This window comes from Loa loa (genome assembly GCF_000183805.2).
Source record: "Loa loa unplaced genomic scaffold supercont3.34, whole genome shotgun sequence".
Classification (NCBI taxonomy): Eukaryota; Metazoa; Nematoda; class Chromadorea; order Rhabditida; family Onchocercidae; genus Loa; species Loa loa.
The window spans coordinates 353,623-377,617 of record NW_018108214.1 but is presented as its reverse complement, the minus strand read 5'-3'; the positions used below and the strand labels follow the sequence as shown (position 1 = coordinate 377,617).

Sequence of the window (23,995 nt, the reverse complement as noted above, 5' to 3'; positions counted from 1 at the left end):
AGGAATTTACTTTCTATTTATTCATTAGCAATTTATTAATGAGAAATGAATGGAGTCGATAGTTTATAGTTTGGAGTGTTGATATGATTGATTGAAGATTTATTAAGGATGGCAGTTTCTCTGTTGTCTTTCTTCCTTTCTTTTAACTGCTACAACTGCTGGGAAAGGTAAGGAAGTAGGCCATAGACGAAGCTAATCATCAGCTACTGCAAATTTCACTTGACCTTTCGAAGTTTGATTTCGAATGCATGTGGCATCGAACAACATAAAATGTACAATTTCTGAAAATGTTTAAATTGAAGCAGTTTCTTCAGCAGTGGGTTTGAAGGATAGTGATGCCAATGACTGCATCGTCCTTCTCGGATACGATGTTTCCTGGACAGCACGTGCGGATTAGTGTCGCTGCCAGTCAGGTATGCTCAGTTTTCTCTGTTACCGCTGTTGTCATTACTGTTTTTTTATCTTTATAATGGAATGAAGATGAAGTGAGCACTAACTGTGCAGTAAGAATTGCTACAATACTCTGGCAGTTGTCGACCGATTAAGGTCAAGCCCAAACCACCAATAGCTAAGTTAGATATTTGAACAGAATTACCTGCTAGTTAAGATCTTAAATTTTTTTCAAGAGACATTATGGCATCGATTTTTGTGCATGTTACTGTATGTTGACAGTAAAAACTTTTTTTTCTTTCCTCTTTTCTTGTTTCATTGTTACTTCACACTTTTCAGAATAAGCCACAGTCCAATAGCGAAATATTGCTGTGACTTCTTTTGAACCTTATAATTGTTTTTGTCATCATTAATCTCCTCACCGCCTATGTTGCTGTAATGGTACATTGTAACTATTATTACTTTGATACGTTCGAGGGATTTCAGCAAAAAGTTTTCAGGGTGGCAGAAGATATATGGAGGATCGAGTACATATCGAATGTGTTCGGCTTCCCAGTGGCGCTGTTGATTACCTTTACTTTGCTGTTTACGATGGGCACGGTGGTTCAGAAGCCAGTGACTATGTCCGAAAGCATCTCTTGAAGAACATTCAGTCACAGTATGGCTTCGATGGTAGTGATGAACAAATGCTGGATGCTATAAAAAAAGGTTTCGTGGAAACGCACCTTGCGATGTGGAAAGTTGTCGGTTGGTAGATGAATCTATAAACGAATTCCTTTTACGTAAATCTCAGCATTTATAAATTTAACATTTGCGATTTCCTGAAGTTTTAAAAGACTTCACTGGTAACAAGAACTTTAGAAACGGTGCTTTACAGACGATTGGCCTCTCACTTCCTCGGGTTACACCAGTACGGCAGGTACCACTGCCAGTTGTACTTTTATTCGACGTGGAAAGATATTCACTGGGCATGTTGGTGATTCCGCTGTAATCCTAGGAGAAATGGATAGTTCGTTAATGTTTTTCCTTTCTTTTTTATTTACAAATTTTCGCCCGCAGTCTTCGGAGAATTCCATGGTGTTTCAAATTCCACAAATCAAAAATATTTCTGAAGCGAGAAGAATTTTTAGATGGCGAAATAAGAGCTAGCAGTTTGACTGTTGACCATAAGCCCGATAATTCTCTCGAAGTGCAACGAATAAACAGTGCTGGTGGGATGGTGATGAAGAAGTCAGGCGTCACACGTGTTGTTTGGACGAGACCTGTTCGAGGTCATGTTGGGCCTGTACGCAGGTCTACACCAACCGAAAGTATTGCTTTTCTCGCTGTTGCTCGTGCTTTAGGTTGGTGGAAGTTAAGAAATATTTGTTTCTTTATTTAAGTTTTAAGAATTCCTAGTTTTAAGGAATGGATTTCTTTTGAATTTTTTGAAATTCTTAGATTTAAAGTAACACCCATCTTACGCTTAAAATAACACCTTTCAGGACTTTAGATGCAGTTCCGAAGTTCTTGAGCTCTGATTCTTCTGGATTTTGCAGGTGATTTATGGTCATATAATCGAGAAACAAAGCAATTTATTGTGAGCCCTGAACCAGATGTTGCTGCGTATGATCTAAACGATAACAATTTATGTTTGGTGCTTGGCTCAGACGGACTAACCAATGTTTTAAAACCGCAACAAATTGTCGATATTGTGATGCATTATGAAAAATCGTCACGTGATAAAGTAAATTTCTACTGTGCAGATATTAACTTCAGCGACAACAGTAATTTCTGATAAGACAGAAAATGTGGGTTGAATTATAGAAAGGAAGAGGAAATAAGATCGCAACGAGACCAACATTTATTCCAAGGCGGTTTTCTTGTGAAATTATGTACACATAGGCATTTTTAAAGAATCATATTAAATATTTCATTAAACATTATGCAGTTAAATACTTCGTTTACTCTATCATTTTAGCATGGCAGGTTGCCGAATCATTCTCGCTGGATACTGCGCCATGCACTGGAAGGTTGGGGAGCGTCACGTGCTGATAATATATCAGTTATATCAGTTAGTTCATATGTAATTTTCTTAGAAATTTTCTATGAAACTGGCCATCAGTGAGATCTGTCACCAAAAACCAGAACATCATTTAGATTTTTGGTTGATACTGGCTGCTGATTATCGCAACCAGAAACGAAACTGTTTAGAAATAGTACAGTTACTAGTTGGCAAAAATTATCCGTACTACCCTCAAAATAATCAGTTTAAATAGTGGGTGCAGTAGGAGTTCGCTGGACGTCCATTTATCATCATTGATTTATGGTAGCCAGTTTTTTTTTCTCTCTCTCTCTCTCTCTCTCTCTCTCTCTGTGATTTATGCTGTATATTTTCAGGTATTTTTCGACAGAAAAGTTATAGAAGTTAATGAAACATCGGTTCTGGCTGATGATATTAATTTGTGTCTGGATAGAGCACTTACAGACTTTGGGAATTCGACGGTCATATTAGGACCAAAGTATTGTAAACAGCTGAAAACATTGGATGTCGATTTGTATTATTCAGGCATCGTAGATCCCAATTTTACTACAGGTTAGTAGCCATTTATATCACTTCCATAAAGACAAGCCTGTGACTTCTTTCCGATAATGGAGATTTTAAAATCGTCGTTACATAATATATTTCATATTAAATTTATTATTTTTCTCAAAAGTTGATAGAGCCGATTTCAAGCAGTTTGTGGTAGGGAATAAAAGTGAAGAAAATCTGGCTAATTGAACTTTTGGAGCTGATTTACTCAAACGATACTGCGAATTGGGATCCTCGTAAACTTTAAATTTCATCCTTTTATTCCTAAAGAAGCGGAGGAAGGGGATGAATAAGTTTTTGACATGGAGACTGATTGAAATAATTCTAGAAATCGCTTATAGTGGACCTGGATATACTCGTGATATCAGACGTCCGCTTGCCCTCGTACAGTTCGCAGATGTGCCAGTTATGCCACTTTCTTCGTTAGATCATGTCTCAGCTATACGTCGTTTAAGTGAATTATTTGGCACGAGTGGCAAAGTTAAAGTATTACCAGCTGGATGTGTCACTGGCGTAATATTGGAAGGAATGGATGAATTATACGAGAGCCTAGTAGAGTAAGTGGATTTATACCCGTGAAGCAGCGAGCTTTTCACAGCTTTTTGGGAAATCATAATACTGATGCTTTAATGATGTTGAAGCTGCTGGTAGGATAAAGATGTAAACCAGTAGTCTTGTCGCTGAAGCAAATTTTCTGCTGAAAGAAACTCCGAATCTGCAAGTGAGAGGATGGTAATAACAAAATGGGGGTAGGACTATCTGTATGAGTCAGCCCCTTTGCCATTATGTTCACGATGATAAATACTGTTTTTTCGAGAGATCATTTACGCAGGTTAAAAAAATCATAGCTGAGAGTATATAGTCCACAGGATTGATATATAAGCTAAATTCTCAAATGTATTTTATTATTATGTTTAACCAGCGCCATCTTATCTTTTGCAGTGAAGGTATTCTATATCCCTGTGATGAAGATGTAGCGCGGGAGGAGATAGTTGACAATACACGTAGTGATAATGTTTACAGTAATGGGGATGATAGTATAGAAGCAGAAGGAATGTGTGGAACCAATTCGAAAGCAAACACTGACGCGGTGCATTTAAAGGTAATGATTTCTTGAAGTGTTCTAAATGGGGATAAGGTAAACAATGGATTGAAGCTCACTATCTAAACGAATGACTCACATGAAGGGAGCAAGTCTTTTTTCTGCATTCAATTAATGAATTATATTTTTTGGTAAGAGAAAGGGAAGGAAGGGATAGAGAAAGAAAGGCAGATTAGCTCTCAGGTTTGTCCTTACAGCTCTATACCTACCAGGATTATACGTATTTACCTGCGATTCCAAATCGGTTTCGAGAGATTTGTTTTGTTTGATGGCAGCAGTTCTTTTTTCATCATTTGTCAAAGTAAGGAGAGGAAATCAAAGTCTTACTGTCATCTCAGTATCAACTATTTTCATTATGATGTTATAACTGCTTTGAGTTCATCAGGTCCAAAATGTCCTTCTAACCCTTCTAGTTCAGAAATGAGCAGCGTGGTAAGTTGCTTTTCGGGACATTGTTATTCTGATATTTTTTGTTTATGAACAAGCATTTCACTGGCAGTTGAATAAATAATCTAATAGTGTTATTTATGAACTTATTCTTGACAAAATGGTTTCTTTCAGGAACATTGCAATATGCCGTCATCTTTTTCAAGCAAGAAATCTTTATTTGGTTCTTTATCATCAAACCCTTATTCAAAAACTATAAGTAATCTTTTAAATAGACTTCCTAAAACTTAAAATTATAAAAAATAGCGAAAACACAAATTGCCAACCAATTCTGCTTACTTCGAGTTTTTTTTACTTCAGGAATCACCGGAAGCAGGATTTCTTGCTAGCATATCAGATTGTTCTCGAATTTATTTTGCATAGTCAGCTCAAGAGATGTCTGTTATTTTTCTATCTATATACGAAAACTTCTTTCAGAACAAAGAACTGTACTTAGGGCTACCCGAAGGAAACAAGCAATGTATTTAAAATCTGTGAAAGAAGATGGTATCACAAATGTTGGCGGTGATAACAGTATTGGTGAGGACTATTGCAACAATAAGCAGCTTTCTTCGGCCAGTCACCGCAGTGACTTTCAAAAGTTTGCTGCTTCACAACGTCTCAGTGGTGAATTCTTGAAGCTTCCGGAATTATTAATGTGTTTGTGTTGTTTTATGATAGCTTAGTTCTTGATAAGGCATCAAGACATTTATTTAAAATGGATAATATAAAGATAAGTTTAGTTCGTAATTTTTGATTATTAGAATGCTTTTCATTTTCTTATATATGGTATGGTATGTGTAGTACCTGACCGTAGTTAGTGACTTATAGATTTATTGATTTTCGCTTTGAACGAAACCTGATCGTAGTTAGTGACTTATAGATTTATTGATTTTCGCTTTGAACGAAAATCCGCGGTCTTGGTATCGGGACATCCTTCTTGTCTCACGAGCAGTTCACGAAAATTTTCGCTGATTTTGACTTTTATGAGTAAAATTTATAAACAGGTAATTAATTGTTGAAGGTAGCGCTTCGGCCTTGTCACCTTCGTTGATGTTAGAGGCCCTGCGAATCACGAACCAGTTATTCGAGCATGATCCTTTTGCACGTGATCTCATTCTTGCTGGACGGCGGCCGTTTGCTCGGCGTCGTCTATCCTCTTCATCTTTCGAACCATTACAAAAGAAATTTAAAGTTTCTGTAGAAAGCTGCACAGGTTTGCGAGCGCAAATTTATTTGTCAGTTTTTACGTTTTATGTGCAAAGATGAAGGGCTTTACGATCTTTCATCAACGAGAAAAGCAGAGATAATTCGAAAATGGTTTTCTATAAATAAAATTTACTGCCAACATCCTTTACTTAAAACATTTTTATTAATCATGAAAGTTTTTCCAGATCATGCTTATGACGCCTCCACCAGAAATGTTGAAAAATTGGAACAGGATGTTGCAAACGCTAATAAAGCTGAAGAATGTGCAGCACCAACCACTAGTAGATCTCGCGTGTGGGATTTCCTTTCCAGTTTGTTGGGAAATCGTGCAAATAAAAAATAATGTTTGGGATATAATTCCATCCCGTAAACTTTGACGTGCTGATTCGTTAATTTATTTTATGTTTTTAATATTGATACCGGAAGAATGATGTTTTTAATATTGATGCCATCATTCTTCCGGTTTATCATCTTCCATGATAAGTTGGAAAAAAAATTATGCATAAATAAATTTTTATGCAAAGTGAAGGGTTTTTCGTCAAGGATTTCTCAAATTCGTAGTTTTCTTAATGCTTGTTTCAAAAATATTTTCTGTTTTCGTCTTCCTGCTGATACTGTAGGAAACTGCCAATATTACTGCTCATTCCAATATTATGAAACTTTTATTGTATATTTCAATTGTGTTGATTTTCTCTCGTATCATTGTCATTTTGTAGAAGCTGTATTTTACTTCCCTATAATAGGATCTTATATTTAATAGGACGCTTCTTTTTGTTGTTTCCTAGGATTTGAATCTTCAAAAAATAAAAAATAAGGAGCTGCTTGAAGATATCACATTGTTGAGACACTGGTCAGTTTTTTTTTCCTTGTGAACTGGAGTCTTCAATTCCTGGTGCATTATTTAAATGCTTAACTAACTGGATAAGTTAGAGCCAGTTTAAAATAATATTTGTCGATGCATCAAGGGATTTTCATTGCAAAATCTTTTGCAATTTCAAGTTTCTTAGCAGCATACTAAAAGGGCGATAACTCCAGTAACCGAATGTTCTCGGATAGTAGTATTTTCTATGCACTGTAATTTTTTTGAATACGTTGATGCAGCTTTTGCTAATTGCGGTTAGTCAAAATGGCATTATTGTTACCACTAAGGAATTTCTGAAGGCAAAATCTGAATTTGCCAATTTTGGTTTTGCTTCCAATGGGGAACTTGTACAACTCTATTTCTAAGGCTGCAAATTGCTTGATTGTTTGTATGTTTATTTATAGATTGCATCTCCTCTATGCTTTTCTGTTTGGCAGTGTTTTGATTTTCAGATATAAAGCTTTTAATTTTGCGATAAACTTGCAGTCGTTGTCAACTCACCATAGTTACCAAAACTATTCGATTTTCACTGCAGTGTTTTTTCTTTTTCTTTTTTTTTTTATTAGCAGGGACCACATACTAGTTCGTCAGAAATAGATGGCGGTGTAAATTATCAAATAATTCCGTTTAAATTGTATTGGGCGAATATTCGCGATTAAGCTCTGACACTCATTAGTTATTTTCAGGCTCGGACCATTGTGGCACTTGAACAGGGTAATGAAATATACAGTTTGGTGGGGTTTTTTTCTTCTGTCCGTTAATTCTAATTTTCTGCTTCATGAATAGATGCAGTTATTTAAACTGGATTAAAAGGAAGTATAGAGAGTTAATTTTTATTTTTAAACCTCTAGTTAAACGGAAGGCGTCTTGATACAGTTTTATCGAAGTGGGAGATCTTTTCGGCATTGTTCTAACTGTTTCCATGAAACGTAGAAATCATTGTTCGACATTTGTACCAGATATTTGTTCCTACGCGATTAATTGAATTGATAGCTACTGCTTGCTACTTTTAAAGAGAGTGATGTGTTCTCATCTACCGAACTTTTCCTCTCATAATCACATTCCCTTCTGCTTCAAGATGGATATTATACCATTGCCGCTTCAATATTCATTTTTTTTAGATGTATAATTCCTGTTTTTAAAGCCGATTATATATAGATCAATCTAGATTAACCAGTTTGCTTTTTGACAGTACAGTCTTTTTTGGAAAAATAAATTTTTCAAGATTTTGTTCTATTTTAACACTCGCTTTGTCAGCCAACACACCAACTCAAACTACGAATTGGTAGAGTCGGGATCTTTACCAAAGCGTATGATAGTATGCCACCTGAAAAAGAAAGCTTGAATATCTTTTTTTAAGATGAAATATATTTTAGAAATAATTTGAAACTATGGAATGTACCGTATGATATGGTGCGACAAAGATTACTTCCTCTCTCGTTGGTACGAATATTCAAATCTGATTACAGTTCGATCTGAAGTCATTTTAATAATCATATGAATCCATGTGAGTAATCAGTTAGATCTTCGTGGAAGACAACAGCGACATGTAGTAGTGGAGAAAGGTCAAACGCGGCATGTAGAGTGTAGAAAGGGGCAGCGGAGGCAGCGACTAATGACCGATTAATCGCACATTAAGCCACAAGCGACATCTTTGATAAGCTTTCAATATCACTATTTTAATAAAATATAAAAGTGACCCTAGGAGATGCTTCCGTCACCAGTAAACTGAAAATAAAAGCTGAATAAGGTTAACGGAGTCTTTCCCACTATGGGTGTAACTAGCTGAGTTTTCTGATAAGGAGCGCTGCATCAGGGAAAATCGATCTCGGGATAGTTACTGGCAGCCGGTTGTACGGATGTTGTAACTAGTATCCATGTTCTACTTAACAGATGTAAAACTCGGGTAGCAGGGCAATATTTGTGGTCCCGCGTCCTGTATCGTCGAATTGTTTCCTATTTCTCTCTTCCCTCACTGGATTTTCCGAATTTTGTTCAAGATATGTTAATTTCATCATTGATTTTTATTCTTCGTTCCAAGTCTACATGTTGTTGCATTTTTCTAGACACCCCTTTTCTGATCTCCTTCTATTATTCCCTTATTTTTAGGCCTTTATGCAAGAAAAATGTCCAATAGTTTTATTTTCAAGAAATTTAATCCCTACTGTAGTAGCCTTTGGTGAAGGTTTAAAATGATTTGGTGAAATTTCGGCGTGACATGACTTTTTGAACTGATCTTGATTACTCCAAAATGTCATCTATAATATGACACATATATTTTCCTCTGCAGTTCCTAGCAGTCCTTTCTATATTCACTCATATGTTTGATCTGTACTTATTAGCACCACTATAAATCTTTATAGGTTAACGATTAATATTTCTGTCTCCGTTGACAAATGCGTTGCATAATGGTACCAAGTTGGATTTCTACTAGTTTTGCGAAGTTAATTTCCGGGTTTAGATTTAATAAGATTTTTCTCTTTTTATTGAAAAATTTCGAGTTGCGTTCAGTAAAGACTAGAGTTCTCTTGAAATTTTACTTAGAAACTTTCTTCCGGCCATTAGTAAGGTCTTGTTTTCATCGTCAAACAAGAGAAAGAAGAAATACTTCTGCAACGAGTTGGAAATAAAATTATTGAGTGATGGAAAGCCATACTAAGACTTATTGCAACGCTCCTAAGAATGAAATGTTCTTGTTGCAATACTAACCTTTACCTCCGTTTACTAAATGGAATCTGTGGCTGAATAGGCTACTTTAATCAGCATACTATATAACATACTTGTTTTATCAACTATATCAGTACCTTTCACATTTCTTAGCTAGATTATATTGTTCATTCTGTTCCATTTAAGATCACTTCAACAATTTTAATCCTTGTTTGATGGATAAGGATAATTTATGTTGAGATAGTTATTTGTAGTTTATAGGAGGTATCATTCAAGTAAATGGGATGATTTATAAAGTTGCACGAAAGTAGAAGCAACAGAAGCTCTTTTCGTGGAGTAAATTTCATCCTAAAAGTATTCAGATATTAAATTTTCGTTAGTGAAAATTTCCATATGAAATGTATCAGTTAGAAAAATTCTTTTATACTCGTCTTATAGATTACACTGCTGACATAAGTGCAAAAGGTATCTATTTTAATGGATATCCGGCCAATTGTTTGAATACACTCCGTTATTCTCCAGCTTTTACCATAAATTCATGTTACAGTGTCATTGCTATTAAATATCATTTTTGATCGTTATCTTCCTTCCGGGTTCTTCATCAGATGCTTTGAAAATTACTAATGGTTTATCGAAGATATTACTATTAAAGGTACATCGGCTATGTTGCGATTTGACAGAGACCTATCTGCCAGTTAATATCTGAAAATAAGCAACATAAAGGTACTGATTTAATGAGGCGCAATAGTAATAGATGATTATTCGTTATCAAATGTTATTTTTACTAGGTACTTTATTAGTGCTTCACATATCTCAGGTTGGAAGACACATTAATCTATAGCAGTGAAGAATTCATGAAACAGTTTGTTGCTTTGAGAGGAAAAATTTGTGCAATCAATGAGTAGAAAAGTCATCAACAAACATCGGTGAATCGATTACTGTTTAGAAAAGGAAGAATTTTGATTGCGGTATATTCTTATTTGTTCAGTCTAATATTCTTGACGTTTGCAATAAGATATTGAAATGTGAAATGAATCTTAGTAATTGAGATTATGCTACTTTTTATCAAACGACAACTGACACTGTTATATCAATATAAAAAAGCGAACTTTTAATGAAACGTGAATTCTAATATCACTTGGTGAAATTTAAATATCAAATATTTGAAATTTTCGTGTAAGAGTGCTTTTTTGAAGCAGCTTTAGTGCAGCAAAAGACTTCCACGTTTGAAGTGAATTAACAAAAGTATTTAGATTAATTAAAATTGATATAATGTGTATTTTATAGAATGCCCGACGGGCCGATGGAACGTTTCCTGACACGGCGTTCAGTAGCCGTTCTTACGGGCAGTTTGGCATTCGCCGTTATGTACTGGTACATAAGACGACAGCAAAGTTTGAAATGGTCTGCTTAGTTTCATGTGTGCCAGGCGTTGTCTGTTTAGTTAAAAAATGAGATATAAGAAAAGCTGCAAACTCTGGAAGTCTTCTTCATTATATCGTTTCTGCAAGATGTGTGTAGTTTGCTTCAGTAAACAGATATTGACTCAGATAGGATAAATTTTCATCAAGTGATGTACAGTATGAATATAGTCACAATTCCACCTTTACATCTGAAAAATTGTAAACTAACTGACACTTAAAAATTGTAAACTGCAGGTTGTCTTACCAATAAACTGGTTTTATTTTAGTGGAAGCAGAAATAGAAAGGTGAATGCAAAGTCATGCAATCAGAAGAGCTTTGACGTTCTGAAAGAGAATAGATCAAATTCAAAGGAAAACATCGCATCAGCGATGAAGCTGAATGACGATATTATGGATGTGATGCCGAGCGATAACGTTGGAGATGCTGAACTGGATGGTAACCAGTTTGATGGAAAACTCAGTGATGACGTGTTAGTTGCCGTGTTGGATAATGATGTGACAGATGCAAACGATATACCTGTTTTAGAAGGCTTAAGTAATAGTTTACCAGAATCAGAGAGAAGTCCAATTGACAACTTACCTCACTCAGATAAAATTTTGGTGAGTTCTAATTTTACTTTTTTCAAACAAATAGCTCTTCTATTAATCCTCATGAGAATTAATACTTATATTGTGAAGCATAGCCACTAAAACAAATTTTTTGGTGCACATTCATATTTCAATAGTATCGAGTTGCGCTACTGATAATTCATAACCGGTATCGGTAATATCTTTATCTTTACGATCTAGATTTGTTTCCAATGTGTGATATATAACAAATGCTTGGCAGCTTTTGCTCTGCTTTATTGGTATCAATGCTTGAAGCAGGCACACTTTTATTCATTAAGATTCATTCTACCATGTTATCGTTCTAAAGTGGCAAAGACAAACATTTTAAATTATCGTTGCAACTATGAAAGGCCAAACTGAAATAATATATATCTTTCCATCCAAAACTTTTACTAAAAGGAAGAAAAAACTTCATGCTGTTTAATGAAAGATATATTCGTACTGCAAAAATCAAATTGCTTTTAACATGGAAGGTAAGTTGTACGATACAATGCGAAAGTTGAGGTTATTGCACCCACATTCGCAATTCCATTAACATGATAATAGACGCAAAACTCGAGATTTTCAAGTATAATTGGTCGTAAGCCGTAATCTCTATAAATTCATATAAAAAACGCTTTTTTGAGTAGTCGATTTGTACTTTCTTTTCATCATTTTTGCTTTGATCATTTTCGACGTCATTCATTTTGCAGAAACATGTTGATATATTAAATAACGCAGTTCTTTTTTCACATACTTTTCGTTCCAAAGAATGTTTCTCTTTTAATTGAATGACTGTTTTAATTATTGTATAGCGTCAAATATCACTGTTTGCGTACATTCGCCAAAATGAAATTAAATGTCGTATAACTGAGGTTTACCATTTAAGAAATGGTAATGGATTGTAAATACTAATTATTTGCGCATTGTTTTTTCCGAAGTTGACGGTTGCGAAATTTTGCATAAAAACAAAAACTGAGTTCAGTATCTCTTGCAGAAGTTGTCGAAATTTCTTAGAGAATCTTCTGAACAGAGAATCATCATGAACTGCAATAAACTGTGCAACAATCCAGCCCTTATTTTGAAAGTATACTGAATCTTCTTCATTTCTGTTAGACGCACATGTTTTCAGTTTTTTATTATGTTTCTCGAATCCAAACAATTGAACAAAAATATGTGAACAAGTACTACCAGTGACAGATGATGTTTGTATTAGTAAGGACTCAGTATTTCCGAGATATTTTGTTTCAAGTTCAATGTAATGAAACATATTGTGCTGCCCAGTATTCTTTTTACTTTCAATACATGCAGAATTTAGAAAATTTTTTAATAAATTGTTTTCCTGTTTTGTTTAAGGAATCCTCCATTTTCAGGTTGCCAATGAAGAAGAAAATTTGGAATCTACGTCGGTTTGGATGGAATCGGAAACTAAAGTAGGAAGTATTTGTAGTAGGAGAAAAGGCGAAAATACTATCGACAAGCAGACTTCCGATCCGAACATTATTGAATACAGGCCTCTAAATACACCGAGTAGTGAGGTTCAGTTTTTTATTAGCGGAATCTGTTTTTATGAATTACTGAAACTTAGAATTATTCTACTTGTTTTGGATTTCTTGATACTGTGATAATTACTGGCTGCTGCTGTATAATCGTTAAGTAATAGTTCTAGTGGATGTTCTGCCTAATTTATCAGCTGAAAATTTTTGAGTAGATAATGTCCAATATTTATATCGAAAATTTATTATTGGTGTTATAATAACTCTAAAGTATCTTTGGCACAGTAATTCCTAAAAAGAGAGGATATAAACTTCTTCCTCCACAGGGGTATTTTTTATCAGAAATTTATCGTTAAATTTCCAAAAGATTTGAAATGGGAATGGAAACAGTGAACTCAAAATTAATGCTTGATTTTGCGTCAGCGTTATGCACTTGAAGAAGAATTGCGAGGGCATTTTGCTCCTGTTCCCTCTACCAATTAATTTCCACTTCATACGCACCTCGGCACATCTTTTTCCATGTCACCCTTGTAATCGTGTCAAGATTTCAAATATTTGTCGCAGTTTGTAATTACTGCGCTGGAAGCTTCCGTCGTTCTTTGAAATTTCGATCGATAATGTCTGCTCCTCACTTCTATTTCCATTCTTCCAAGTTAATTTTTAAAACGCAGAATTGCAATTTTTCCGATCTGCTACTTTATTTCCTGCAAAGGGTCGTTGTTTTCTGGAGTGTTTGATTCACTAATTTTCTGCAGATATTTGCGGATCCAGTTTTTTCTGTTGGGAACATCACACATCAGCTTGTGGACATCTTTTATCACAGTCCTTTTAAATTAACCAAAAAGTTTTTTCTAGTGTAGTTTCACACAGTTTTTTTCACATAGGCAAGCTGTTTTGAACTCACGTTTTTAGATATGGACTCTCTTATTTTCTCCTCAAAATTGAACTTTGTTTTTTCTTTTGGTTTTGGTAGTGGGAGTGATTAATTAATATTGGTGGAAATAGTATGAAGACTCAAAGCAACTAAAGGACAGTACCACTTATCTAGTGATCAAAGGTTCGTCGATCCGAACGGCCGGCACTTAAATCAACGGGTTAATTAAGTAAATGGATGGATGGTAGAAATTGTGACCTTCCATAATCTCGAAAACTAATTTTTTAAAAATTAAAATATTTGGGATCTATTTGCTCCGCCGGTTATGATACATACGAAAGATTTTTGGATTAACCAAGTATTTCGCCTTCTGTATTGCTCACTCTCTTATCGATATTACCGAGAGGAAAGATGAATTACTGTGGTTTTTCCCTACTTTTGTATGCACGAAATCTGATTGACCAGTTTTTTCAGCGATTTATGAACTTACGTTAATTTTGTTAGAACTTCAACGTTGCAGGACGCTGCGTGAATTTTTTCCCTATTGCTTTTTACTGTTTCTTAGTATACACAAATATTTCCAAATGCGTTAAAACGTAATTTCTGTGTTGGATAACGTTCATCCTTATATTCGCTGGATTTTACAAAAAATTCATAGGGAATAGCCATGAAGAACATTGGTATGTTTAATCTCTCTTAGGTGCGGTCATGCTTCAAATAGTTTGCCGCAAGAGATAAGATTTTGTAAGTTATGTGTGCCTTAATGTCTGATTCAAATCATAGTGAAGGAGGAGTTATCAGTGGAAGAAAAATGAAATATAAAAGGTTTACGTAAACCTTAGGATGAATCTTCAAGTACATGAAGGAAATCAGGCTTCAACTATAGTTTTAAGGATTCCAGGTTAGCTTTACTTCTTTATATCATTCGTTATGTATAGATGGTCGAATGAAAAACATGTTGTTTTTATTCATTCATATGCCCAAACTTTTCATAGAATAGTCTGCATAAGTTGTTCAGAGACGCTGTTCCTCCCTTTAGAAAAAGAGAGAACTTTTGACGAGTTGCTTAATATTGTTAGTATTAATTGCTTGCATGTTTCTTTTTTTTTTTTTTACTTTCTGATCTCCGTTCCACTTTCATTCAACTTTTACTAATATAAAAAACTACCTTTCTTTAGGGAAAGAAAGGTAGTTTTTTCTTCTTTTTTTCTCAATATTATAAATATACTAGCATTGTATAATTTTAATAGAAGTTATTACGGCAGTTTTTCACACTAAAGTTGCAAAGATATATAGTGCCGTGAAGTCATAAACATATGGCCGTCACAGTTCTGTCATTATGTTTCGTCGAGTAAGTTGAAATTTTCGCTTCTAATAGCTCTGTTTTAAAGCTTACCAGTATAAGTTTCGTGAGCGTTGGTATCAGTTTTCATGAGGGTAATCCTTGTTGCTATGTCGGGCATTTTCCGTCCTGTGTATGCTGATGCTGGGGATGCTAGAAGAATCACTTTTGTGTATTATTGGTAGGCTTACTGACTGAAAACGAAAACCATACGACTGCCTGTAGGGAGACATTTTTGATCAACTTTTCATCTCGAAAATTATTTTGTCAAATAATTTTGAAAACTCAAATTCTGCAAAGTTTTGATGGGAAACTGATGGGACCCAAATTTCATGGAATTCCCTGCTGCGCTTCTCCATGTACCCATATTTATTCTTGTAGACATGCTCACACTTCCGCTTATTTCTGTGTAAATAATATAATATTGCAGTTATTTTGACGGTGAGAGAAATATGGTGCTATCAACAAATCTGCAAAAGAGGAAAGTTTTGCAGGACTAAATTTACAAACTTCTATGTACTTCTACTTCCTGATTAACTAGTCTCTGTCAGTGATTCGGAGTACCAATGGTATAGTCCATATTGTATGCTTATGTAATTGCAGATGTAGAATACTTGCTTATCGACATTCCTCCTGTCGTTGTGTTTCATGTGGACGGTCCTTTTTGCATTTATCCGTTTAATCTCTGACAGTAACAAAACGTTGCAAAGCAGTCGTGGTAGGTTGGAGTAGAGTATGGAAGAAAAGATGGGATGTTGTGCGTGAGATAAGATAGCTTGTTAAGTTACCGAATAAGGTCAGCTTACTGTCGACTCGAGAAAAGGTTAGAGAATATACCCTACAATAGAAATGTGACAACTGCACGGCGCTTTATATAGTTGAGAGATGGGAGCCAGGGAGTTTGGCATCTTGCCACTAGCATGCCGTATGCCAAATGCCATACGGCCGTCATTCTTTTCTGGCACTCTTAGAAGAGTAAGAGATATGGGAGCAGAGAGTGTGTTCTGTGAGTAGAGGATGAAAGGAAGGGGATGCACGTGGATATGTGCTGAATGAAGGAGTGTCATCAAATGTTGTCAACCCCCAGCTGATCTTCGCTCTTTCTTCGCCATTTCTTCACGAGTGTCTATGCTGTCGTCGTCGGTGTTCTTCACTAGCGTCTGTGCTGTTGCCGTCGATGTATGAGTGTGCGTGTGTCTGTATTCTGTGTCTGTGTAATGTCTGTTTGTATCGCAGTATGCACGCCCATATCCATCAGAATGCATCCCCTCTTTTCGCTCGCTACCTATCCTCTGCTTCCATTCAGCGTTATATTGCGTAATAGCGTATGATGCTGACTGTCGCATTGTTACGTTGCAGCTTTCGTATGTCTGTCTCTGTCCGTATCATCGTTGGATTATAAAAGGTGTGCAGAGGGGTGTAGGACTTTCTCGATTAGGCTTTGGTCTTATTGGTAGTTGAACATTTTGGGGAGTTTCGTCTTATGTTACTTTCATCACTGTACATATTATTTGCAGGTTTTTGTGCCTGTTGCTTCTGCCTTGAGAGGGCTTACGGTCATCGCTTTCGGATTCTATCATTTTTTTTTGTTCCCGATTTCACTTCCGGAAATTTGCCGCGACACTCCTTATATTTTGGTTTTGAATTGTTTATCTCTTCAGAGGAGAAAGAGAACTACTGAAGTTGCTGGGCACCTGTGCTGTTGCCTCGTTAACGTACGGGATGGATCAGGTGGTTATCACAGCCACATCAACTACCTCGCTTAATACAAGCTTTCAAAGTGGTGGCACTTACCATTATCCCAGTACCGTTTATCCACCATTTAAGTCTCCCTACTTGGATTCTGAAAAGTCATGGATATCGAACCTCCATATGGATCCTTTCCTATTACCGATAGCTGCTGCTAGCTCGACGACCTCTACAATTTCGGCACAAATTTCACCGTTATCGCCGATTCCAGCATCATTATTCTTCCCTCTCCAAAGTATTCCTTTTAGTCCATCCGTGATGATACAACGCCCATCTACCACAGTATCCAGTGTTAGCAACTGTACATCCAAAACCTTATCTGGTTCCGGACGGTCCAGTGCATCGTTAAATGCGGATGTAGTCCCACCTTCTACCTGGGTCGGTTTGTTTTCTTGCCTTTTTTTTTACAAAGCATCTTATTGATTTATTTACAGCTGTACTTAATTCAGTGGGAACATTTATGTCTTTTAATTCGTTCCTCTTGTCTTTGGGTTTATACCTGAAATTTCGTCCATATTATATACTTTTTTCTAAGCAGTCATGAGTACACATCCTTGAGTACATATTTTGCCCTACCCTATAACGAGCATCGTTTAAATATAAGGATGGACGATGGCCTTTTAATAAAACGATTTTTCGGTTATATATATTTTGATAACACTTTGATTTAATTGCCGAATTTTAGTACCTTTTCTAACTGGATAGTCGACTAATGTAAACAGTCATTCATCTTCATAAATTTCCAGTTGTCTTTTTTCTCTTTCATTTATTCGTTTGCCTGCCTGCTCCATGACACGGAAATTTTCAAATGTAATCAGTTAATCAGTAATTTAATAGTACTAGTGCAAATTAATATTGATTATGTATATGACACATTATCGGTTTAAGTTGAAATTATCATAGGTGGATATAGGCTGGCATTTTGGTGTCCTGAGTTTGGTGTTTCCTACCTTTCGAAGCAGGTACTCAGTTCATTTTTCAAACTTCCAAAACAAACAAAACCATAATTGCCAAGTTTCCTTTTTTTCTAGTTTTGTTTTAGATTCCATAGTCTAAAGCCTAAATTTATGGTCACAGGATTTATTACTTTTAGGGATCGCAAGATAGTGGACGAGCAACGGGAGGTTTGGCTTCGTCACTAAGTCCGGCTGATGATACAGCACCACGAAGGAGTTCAGAAATGCGATCTGTTTATGAGTTTGAGATACCTAATACATTAGTTGGATTGATCATTGGTATCAAAGGCAAAACTATAAAGGTTTTTACTCATTTATTTAAATGTTGTTTGTTAAGACTTTGAAAACGGAAGAAAGATCGCTTCCAATAGTTGTTTCAAGCAATTATATTTGCTTACGTGATGCATGGGATATTTCCAAGTTTCTTGCATGGATTCGTGCTACTTTTCTGTTTTTTCAAACTATCTAAATTGAAATTGAATATTTCCTTCAAAATGATAACATCAAGTAAACATTTAACTTTACAAAGTGATGGAACACACAAGCAAATATGTGAATAATAAGAAAAGGAAAAGCATTCAAATTTGTTCAGTTTAGATGTTTCAAACAGCAGAACAAAATTTCATTTCCTCATATCGACCAAGTAGCTTCTCTTTTTCATCTCATATCTATGTCATTGGCTTTGAGTGTAATTTATGCAAGCAACTTATATTGTTTTTGGTTCTCGTACTTTTTTGCTATCTATCCTGGTATGATTGTTCTTTTTCAGGAACTGTGCCTTCGTACGGAAGTGAAAATGATTATCAGGCCTCATCATACACCATCAAAAGTAAATTTTCCGTTTTCTTTCAGATTTGAAATTCTAGAAAATTTGCATGCATATATTTAGTTTTGGATTTCAGATTTTAAATCAACTATATCATAATCTCATTGATTTTTGTTATAACCATTTGTTTTTTTGTTGGAAATATGCTTGCTATTTCTTTCATCTCTTCCTGTACTTTCTCTCTTAACTTTCTCCGTAACAGAAGAAATTGCGTTACTTTGTTTCTTTCCTTTTGCTTGATCATTTTATCCTTCTACACGTTTCTTTTTATTTTCTTCCTTTCTCAAGTTTTTTTCTTTACCATGACTTGCAACAATGATAGTGACTATCTCATATGTCACTTTGTTCATCATCAGTTCCTAACGGTATCTAAATTCAAAAATTTATGACGTTTTTTTTGAGACTTTTTCCAAAATTAAGAAAATGAGACTCTGCTTATTTTTTCGAGACGCTGTTTCTATTAGCGGCAGTAGTTAGAATATAGAATTGATTTAAATGTAGTTCTATATATGGTCTAGTTCCTTTGATATCACTAGTTACAGTTAGAAACGCATCAGATTTGCGCTGTGGAAGGATCACGTGAAAATATCAATAGATGTCTACGAATGATGCGGCGCCGTTTTCCTGCTGCTCGTTTTCCGGAATTGAATTTAAAACCTGTACTGCCACCGCCATTTCCTGACCCACCAACAACACTTTATGGCACGAGGCCTGTGCAGGTATTTCACTTTTCTTTGTCTAGACTTGTTCTTTATTGATGTTTTCTATACCGAAACGGATGCCAATTCGATTCAAAACTTTTAAGCATTTTACTCAGTTAGAAACCAGCGTGGATTTTTGATGGGATAAAAAGATCATAGCTCTGAAATCTGGCATGTTTTACTTATGAAATTTTTTCAAATATAATACTGGTCTCGGTGGTGCCTTCACTAATCAGTGTTTTAATACGATGCTACATTGCAATGTGTGAAATAGTGCGGGCTTTATATTTTCCAGAAAGTTAGGAGTGAAGAGGTCGGACTTTGAGGGAGTAAAATCGCAAATTAAAAGGAGTTATTCGTCTATTAGAAGTGAAGGGGTCACTCATTTCATATGGATTTTAGTAGTGTATGGTTTAAAATATGTTGAATAACTTGAAATATATTGTAGCGTTTCCCTCCATATGGTACATAATTTCCGTTTTAGAAAAGAAAGAGTAATTGATCATAGGTGATAAGACCGGGAAGTGGTAGTAGGTGGAGTTAGTGAGCACCAGGCAAAAGAATAGTTTAAATGAATAGACTACCCTCTGTCATCTGTATAAAATTTCTTATTTCAACGGGCAGAATGCGTTTTTAGAAAACGATAAGAATGGAGTAATAGTGGCATAGTGTGAATGATGTCTAACAACTGCCATTGCAGACGTTGTGTAACTGCACCGAAATAAACTCACAGACATATTCCGCTAACTAATGTCTGCATAGCAGTACATGTAGTGATTTCAAAGATGAATTTAAAATTTATGATTTAGTTTTGGTGAGAAAGACATTTTTAGAGTGCGTATTATCTTTATTCGTATTTTAAATTAGAAACAGAATGCAATTCTGATTGAAGTATTTATCAAATAAACGGCTTTTTAGATAGTGTTCATTAGTCTTATCCATTTGCTATGCATATTCATTCATATTGTAGTAGCCTGTTCGACTTAAGTTTCTCGAAAGTGTACAACTGTTTTCGAAATTTAGGAATAGAGGAAACAATGAATTACATAATTACAAGGAATAATTAGATATTACTAAAGCTGTCTCAAGTACTTTTTACTTTGATTTCATTTGTAAGATGTTAGTGAGGAGGAAGACGAATAACGTGTGAAAGACTTTTTTGAATTTTAGGCATGGGAAACTTATGCTTGTCTAACAGAGAATAGTTTTTCTAAAGGATAACGAAGTTTGCATTTAGTGGGTATCATTAAATAGACGAACAAATCGTCGTATGATTGGGTTGTGAGATTTTATGAAGTTTTTGAAAAATAACTGTGTAATTGGACTCTATAAAAATGGATAACCGTGGCGTTGTGGACGAGGTAGGAGGTTGGTAGTAACGTAGTTTGGAAAGTGATGATTGATATTTTACAGTTAACATTGCCGGAGGGTGAGCGCTGTCGAGTAATTTGCTCAGCTACCATTGATGTCGGCCATTTCTTCCTTCAACAACCGCAACACCCAACATTTAACGCACTGCAGCGGCTAGACTACTATATGCTTGGCGTCTATATGCAGCCAGCAGGTGTACCTGATTTACCGAAACCAGTAGACGGTTGGTATTGTTATATTTTTAACATTATAAAACTTGGTACTCTACGAAAATAAAGCGAATCAGGCTGTGATTTGTGGAAGTTTATTATATTTCTTGCTTTCAAGTTCCTAAGCTTTGGGAATTTTCAGTCGATAAGTTATGTGTTGCACCAGCTTTTGATGGTTGGTTTCGTGCAGTAACACTTGATTACTACCAGGAAGAGGATGAAGTTATGGTAAGATATGTAGATTATGGTGGTTATGGTCGTCTTCCAAGAAGCGATTTAAGACAAATAAGGTTAGCAAATCAAGAATCTAAGACAAAAATTTCCTTTCGTTAAAGTTAAGTGGGATGCGTTCCTTAGTTGAAGACTTATCTTCCATTTGGAATTAGAGATGGGGACAATGTTTCCATTTTAGGGCACTAAAACTTATGTATATATAAACTTCGCTATCACAAAGTTTTGAATTCAGGTGTTTATTCTAACGCTTGAATTCTGGAATCTTTCAGAATATTCTACAAACTTTAATTTTGATAGTCTGGTAAGTGATTCTGACATAAATAGTAATATAACATTAATAATGATAAGAATGAAAGGGATGCTGGTGTGGTACTTATGGAGATAAAGTTTGGAAAAGGCGCAATTTTTCTCAGTGAAATTTTTATTCTGTTACAGAACTGATTTCATGACGCTGCCGTTTCAAGCTATTGAATGTTATTTGGCACATGTTATGCCCGTGGACGGTATTATTTTCTTTTTTTTGTGAACGGATGAGAGAAAAAAGAGGAGAAAAACTAGAAGCTTATTAAATCATGGAAGTGTGCGTGTGATTCTCAGGAAGGTCGATCACCTCCTTTCTCTTTGATATTTGGTGTACTCCTATAGGGCATTTACCAAAAAGCTTGAGATATGCAAGAATCTCGAGTTAACGGTTACATTTTAATTTCTTGTATTTTATTTCATATTATGCTTTATTTTTAAGGAACAACAAAATGGTCCGATGAAGCACTGAAGTTGTTCCAAACGTTAACGCATGGTCGTTTGCTGGAATGTTATGTTGTCGGTTATCATATTGAAGATTCAAGACCATTTGTCGAAATATTCGCAACTGATGAAAATAATAGGGTTGCTTTCCTAGTTTCAGACAACAGTTACCTTCAAAATTGGTTGTGGGTTGTTTGAAGTTTGAAAAAAATTACAAAGATTTAGAAATCGAAACTGAAATAATTTTTTATTTTCTTCAGGTGGATCGAATTGATAGTGCTCTGTTAGATGCAAACCTTGCGAAGGCATGGGATCCGTCGAAGGTTAGACCAGTTCTTCCAAGGCCAGCACCACCATTATCAACCACACTTTTGCTTGGTCGTAGTGGGAATGAAATTTTTGTCACAGAATGAAGATCGGGAAGAGTGTAAAACAGTTCATTTATTGAAATGATGCAAAAAAAAAAAATGTTTATGCACAGAGCATTCTGTTTTTGTCAGCAATTACATTACAATAACTCTTAATGAGTGGAAATTTTTTCGCGGCAGTTGTATAATTTCAACTTTTGTTCAGTTTTTGCTGGAATATTTATGAATTTCCTTCGGCCGTAGTAGTATTTCAAATCACTGAATATCTTGAGGTTTTATTTCATTTCCTCAAATTTCATATTTTCTTTCTAAACAAATGTAGGCTTTGTTGGTTTTTTTTTTTTGTTTTCGATATTCTCAAAATACGGAGAAAGAGAAAATTCCTTTGGTTTTTTTTGAGTTTTTGATCAGGTGTACTTCCGTTTTCTATTCTGTCCATGTTTATACATATTTTCTGCAGTGTGCTATCTTAGTCTCTGGCCTCTCCTACATTTTTCCTCTCTTGTTTTTATTTTTTTTTCCCCCATTTTTCCGAAAATCTGGGAAGTTTCAGTTTTGCAATAGTTCCGGGCTCTCATCTTATTGATTATTCCCATCTCTGCCGTCTTTGTTTTTACCACTACTTCCCGTTCCTTTTTTTTTCTGGCAGTTATTTATAAGATATGTGCTATTGTACGAGAAATTGTGTATCGCTTTCATGGCAGATTTATTCTTTCCTGTATATTTCTGTTTTGTTTATCGCCATTGGTGTTTTGTTTCAGGTTTCCACAAACCATTGTTTTGCCGATTTCAAATAGAGAGTGTTAAAATAATCCTTTGCTAGATGTAAGCTGGCTTTTTATGGCGATTTCCATTTTGATAGCAAAATGTTGGTTTTGCTATAAATCATTGCGCAGATTATGTAGATGGATTTTTTGGGGATCATAGCAAAGTTGATGCTTGTGAAACTTAGTTATGTTTGGTTTGGAGAATGCAGCTGTCGCTATAGTTTTCTATAACTTAGATTGGGTACTGGAGTTAAAAATCGAAGACGACTATATTAACTGACTGGTATTTGAGAATAAGGCTCTTGGCTACAGGTTGCCAAAAAAAATTTAGGTTTTGGATGTCAGTCTTCTATTTTACTACTCCGGCTTCTACTCCACCTTCGTCATTCTGACCCTGTGTTTAAGACACCGGGTACTGCTTGTTTACATACTGTTTCAATTTTAACGTTGTTTTCAATCAGACCAATTTCGGGTTTCAAATCAGTTCAATACCGATATTACTATACATTTTCATTGTTTTTTTTCCTTACTGTCTCCTTGGAATTTGTTTGCTGTTGCTCCCTCATTCTTCATTTTTCCTTGTTTAATTCCATTTAAATAGTAAGTTTATCGGTTTTATTCATTTTTTTGGGATTTACTTCATGGTTTTTACTGTGCTCGTGAATTAAATAGGTATTTTTGACACATTTGGTTTTGTTGCGCCTGTTGTGAGAGAGCACATGTCACTAAGTGAACTAAAACGAAGATTGTACGCCGTTAGAGGGAGACCTTTCCCTCCTCTCTTCCCGGTAACTAAGCTGCTGAAGCAGTTTTGTAAGGTCGAACTGAATATATTGGGGACAAGGATCGGATACACATTGGTAGAGAATAAGACCACAACAAATAGACTAATGTGGATGCATAATTGACATATTTTATTGCGTTCCTTCGAGTGATTTTGTGCATGGATATAAGATTTTCATTACACAAAACTTGCATTGTTCCATGGAGCTACCTCCGACTGAGGAGAAAAAGGCAACCACCATAAATGCAGAACTCCAGATAAGGAACCAACCGGAGCATCTGAATTCTTCACAGCTAGAATTAATAAAGCATTGCTTTACTAAACTGCATAAAAA

The 23,995-nt window shown here is 35.4% G+C and overlaps 5 protein-coding genes across 6 annotated transcripts in view; 3 read left to right on the top strand and 2 right to left on the bottom strand.

Moving 5' to 3' along the window:
* Positions 1-309: 309 nt before the first annotated feature.
* Positions 310-6,175, top strand: LOAG_03158 (the record flags this gene model as incomplete). 2 transcript variants are annotated; one of them, XM_020446233.1, is made up of 13 exons in its annotated part: positions 336-413; positions 891-1,137; positions 1,268-1,399; positions 1,521-1,733; positions 1,929-2,116; positions 2,351-2,443; positions 2,770-2,965; positions 3,291-3,519; positions 3,905-4,064; positions 4,626-4,710; positions 4,929-5,117; positions 5,515-5,706; positions 5,885-6,175. In XM_020446233.1, the coding sequence occupies 13 exons, from the start codon at positions 336-338 to the stop codon at positions 6,040-6,042; spliced, it is 2,160 nt and encodes a 719-aa protein (XP_020303398.1). In that variant the 3' UTR covers positions 6,043-6,175. The 2 variants fall into 2 exon arrangements, with proteins under 2 accessions (XP_020306773.1, XP_020303398.1); XM_020446234.1 differs by lacking the exon at positions 5,885-6,175 and having other exon boundaries at positions 310-413; positions 5,515-5,795.
* Positions 6,176-10,039: 3,864 nt separating this feature from the next.
* LOAG_03157 (hypothetical protein) lies at positions 10,040-13,219 on the top strand (the record flags this gene model as incomplete). The annotated part of the gene is made up of 5 exons (XM_020446232.1): positions 10,040-10,196; positions 10,516-10,632; positions 10,919-11,252; positions 12,614-12,778; positions 13,160-13,219. Exons 2-5 carry the CDS (start codon positions 10,517-10,519, stop codon positions 13,217-13,219), a joined length of 675 nt encoding a protein of 224 aa, XP_020303397.1. The 5' UTR covers positions 10,040-10,196; position 10,516.
* Positions 13,220-15,937: 2,718 nt separating this feature from the next.
* Positions 15,938-16,324, bottom strand: LOAG_03156 (hypothetical protein). Its single transcript, XM_003138693.2, has one exon. The coding sequence runs from the start codon at positions 16,296-16,298 to the stop codon at positions 16,029-16,031; it is 270 nt and encodes an 89-aa protein (XP_003138741.2). The 5' UTR covers positions 16,299-16,324; the 3' UTR covers positions 15,938-16,028.
* A 284-nt stretch (positions 16,325-16,608) lies between these two features.
* Positions 16,609-22,288, top strand: LOAG_03155 (hypothetical protein). Its single transcript, XM_020446231.1, has 9 exons — positions 16,609-17,079; positions 17,795-17,959; positions 18,427-18,486; positions 19,026-19,202; positions 20,598-20,778; positions 20,907-21,054; positions 21,434-21,501; positions 21,741-21,883; positions 22,003-22,288. Exons 1-9 carry the CDS (start codon positions 16,675-16,677, stop codon positions 22,153-22,155), a joined length of 1,500 nt encoding a protein of 499 aa, XP_020303396.1. The 5' UTR covers positions 16,609-16,674; the 3' UTR covers positions 22,156-22,288.
* Positions 22,289-23,838: 1,550 nt separating this feature from the next.
* The window catches only part of LOAG_10282 (hypothetical protein), a gene marked incomplete at its 3' end in the record, with an annotated part of 4,819 nt that continues 4,662 nt past the window's right edge, over positions 23,839-23,995 (bottom strand). Inside the window, exon 10 of the mRNA XM_020448122.1 lies at positions 23,839-23,954. Within this exon, the coding sequence (XP_020301706.1) occupies positions 23,839-23,954 (116 nt within the window). The remainder of the gene's footprint in view (positions 23,955-23,995) is intronic.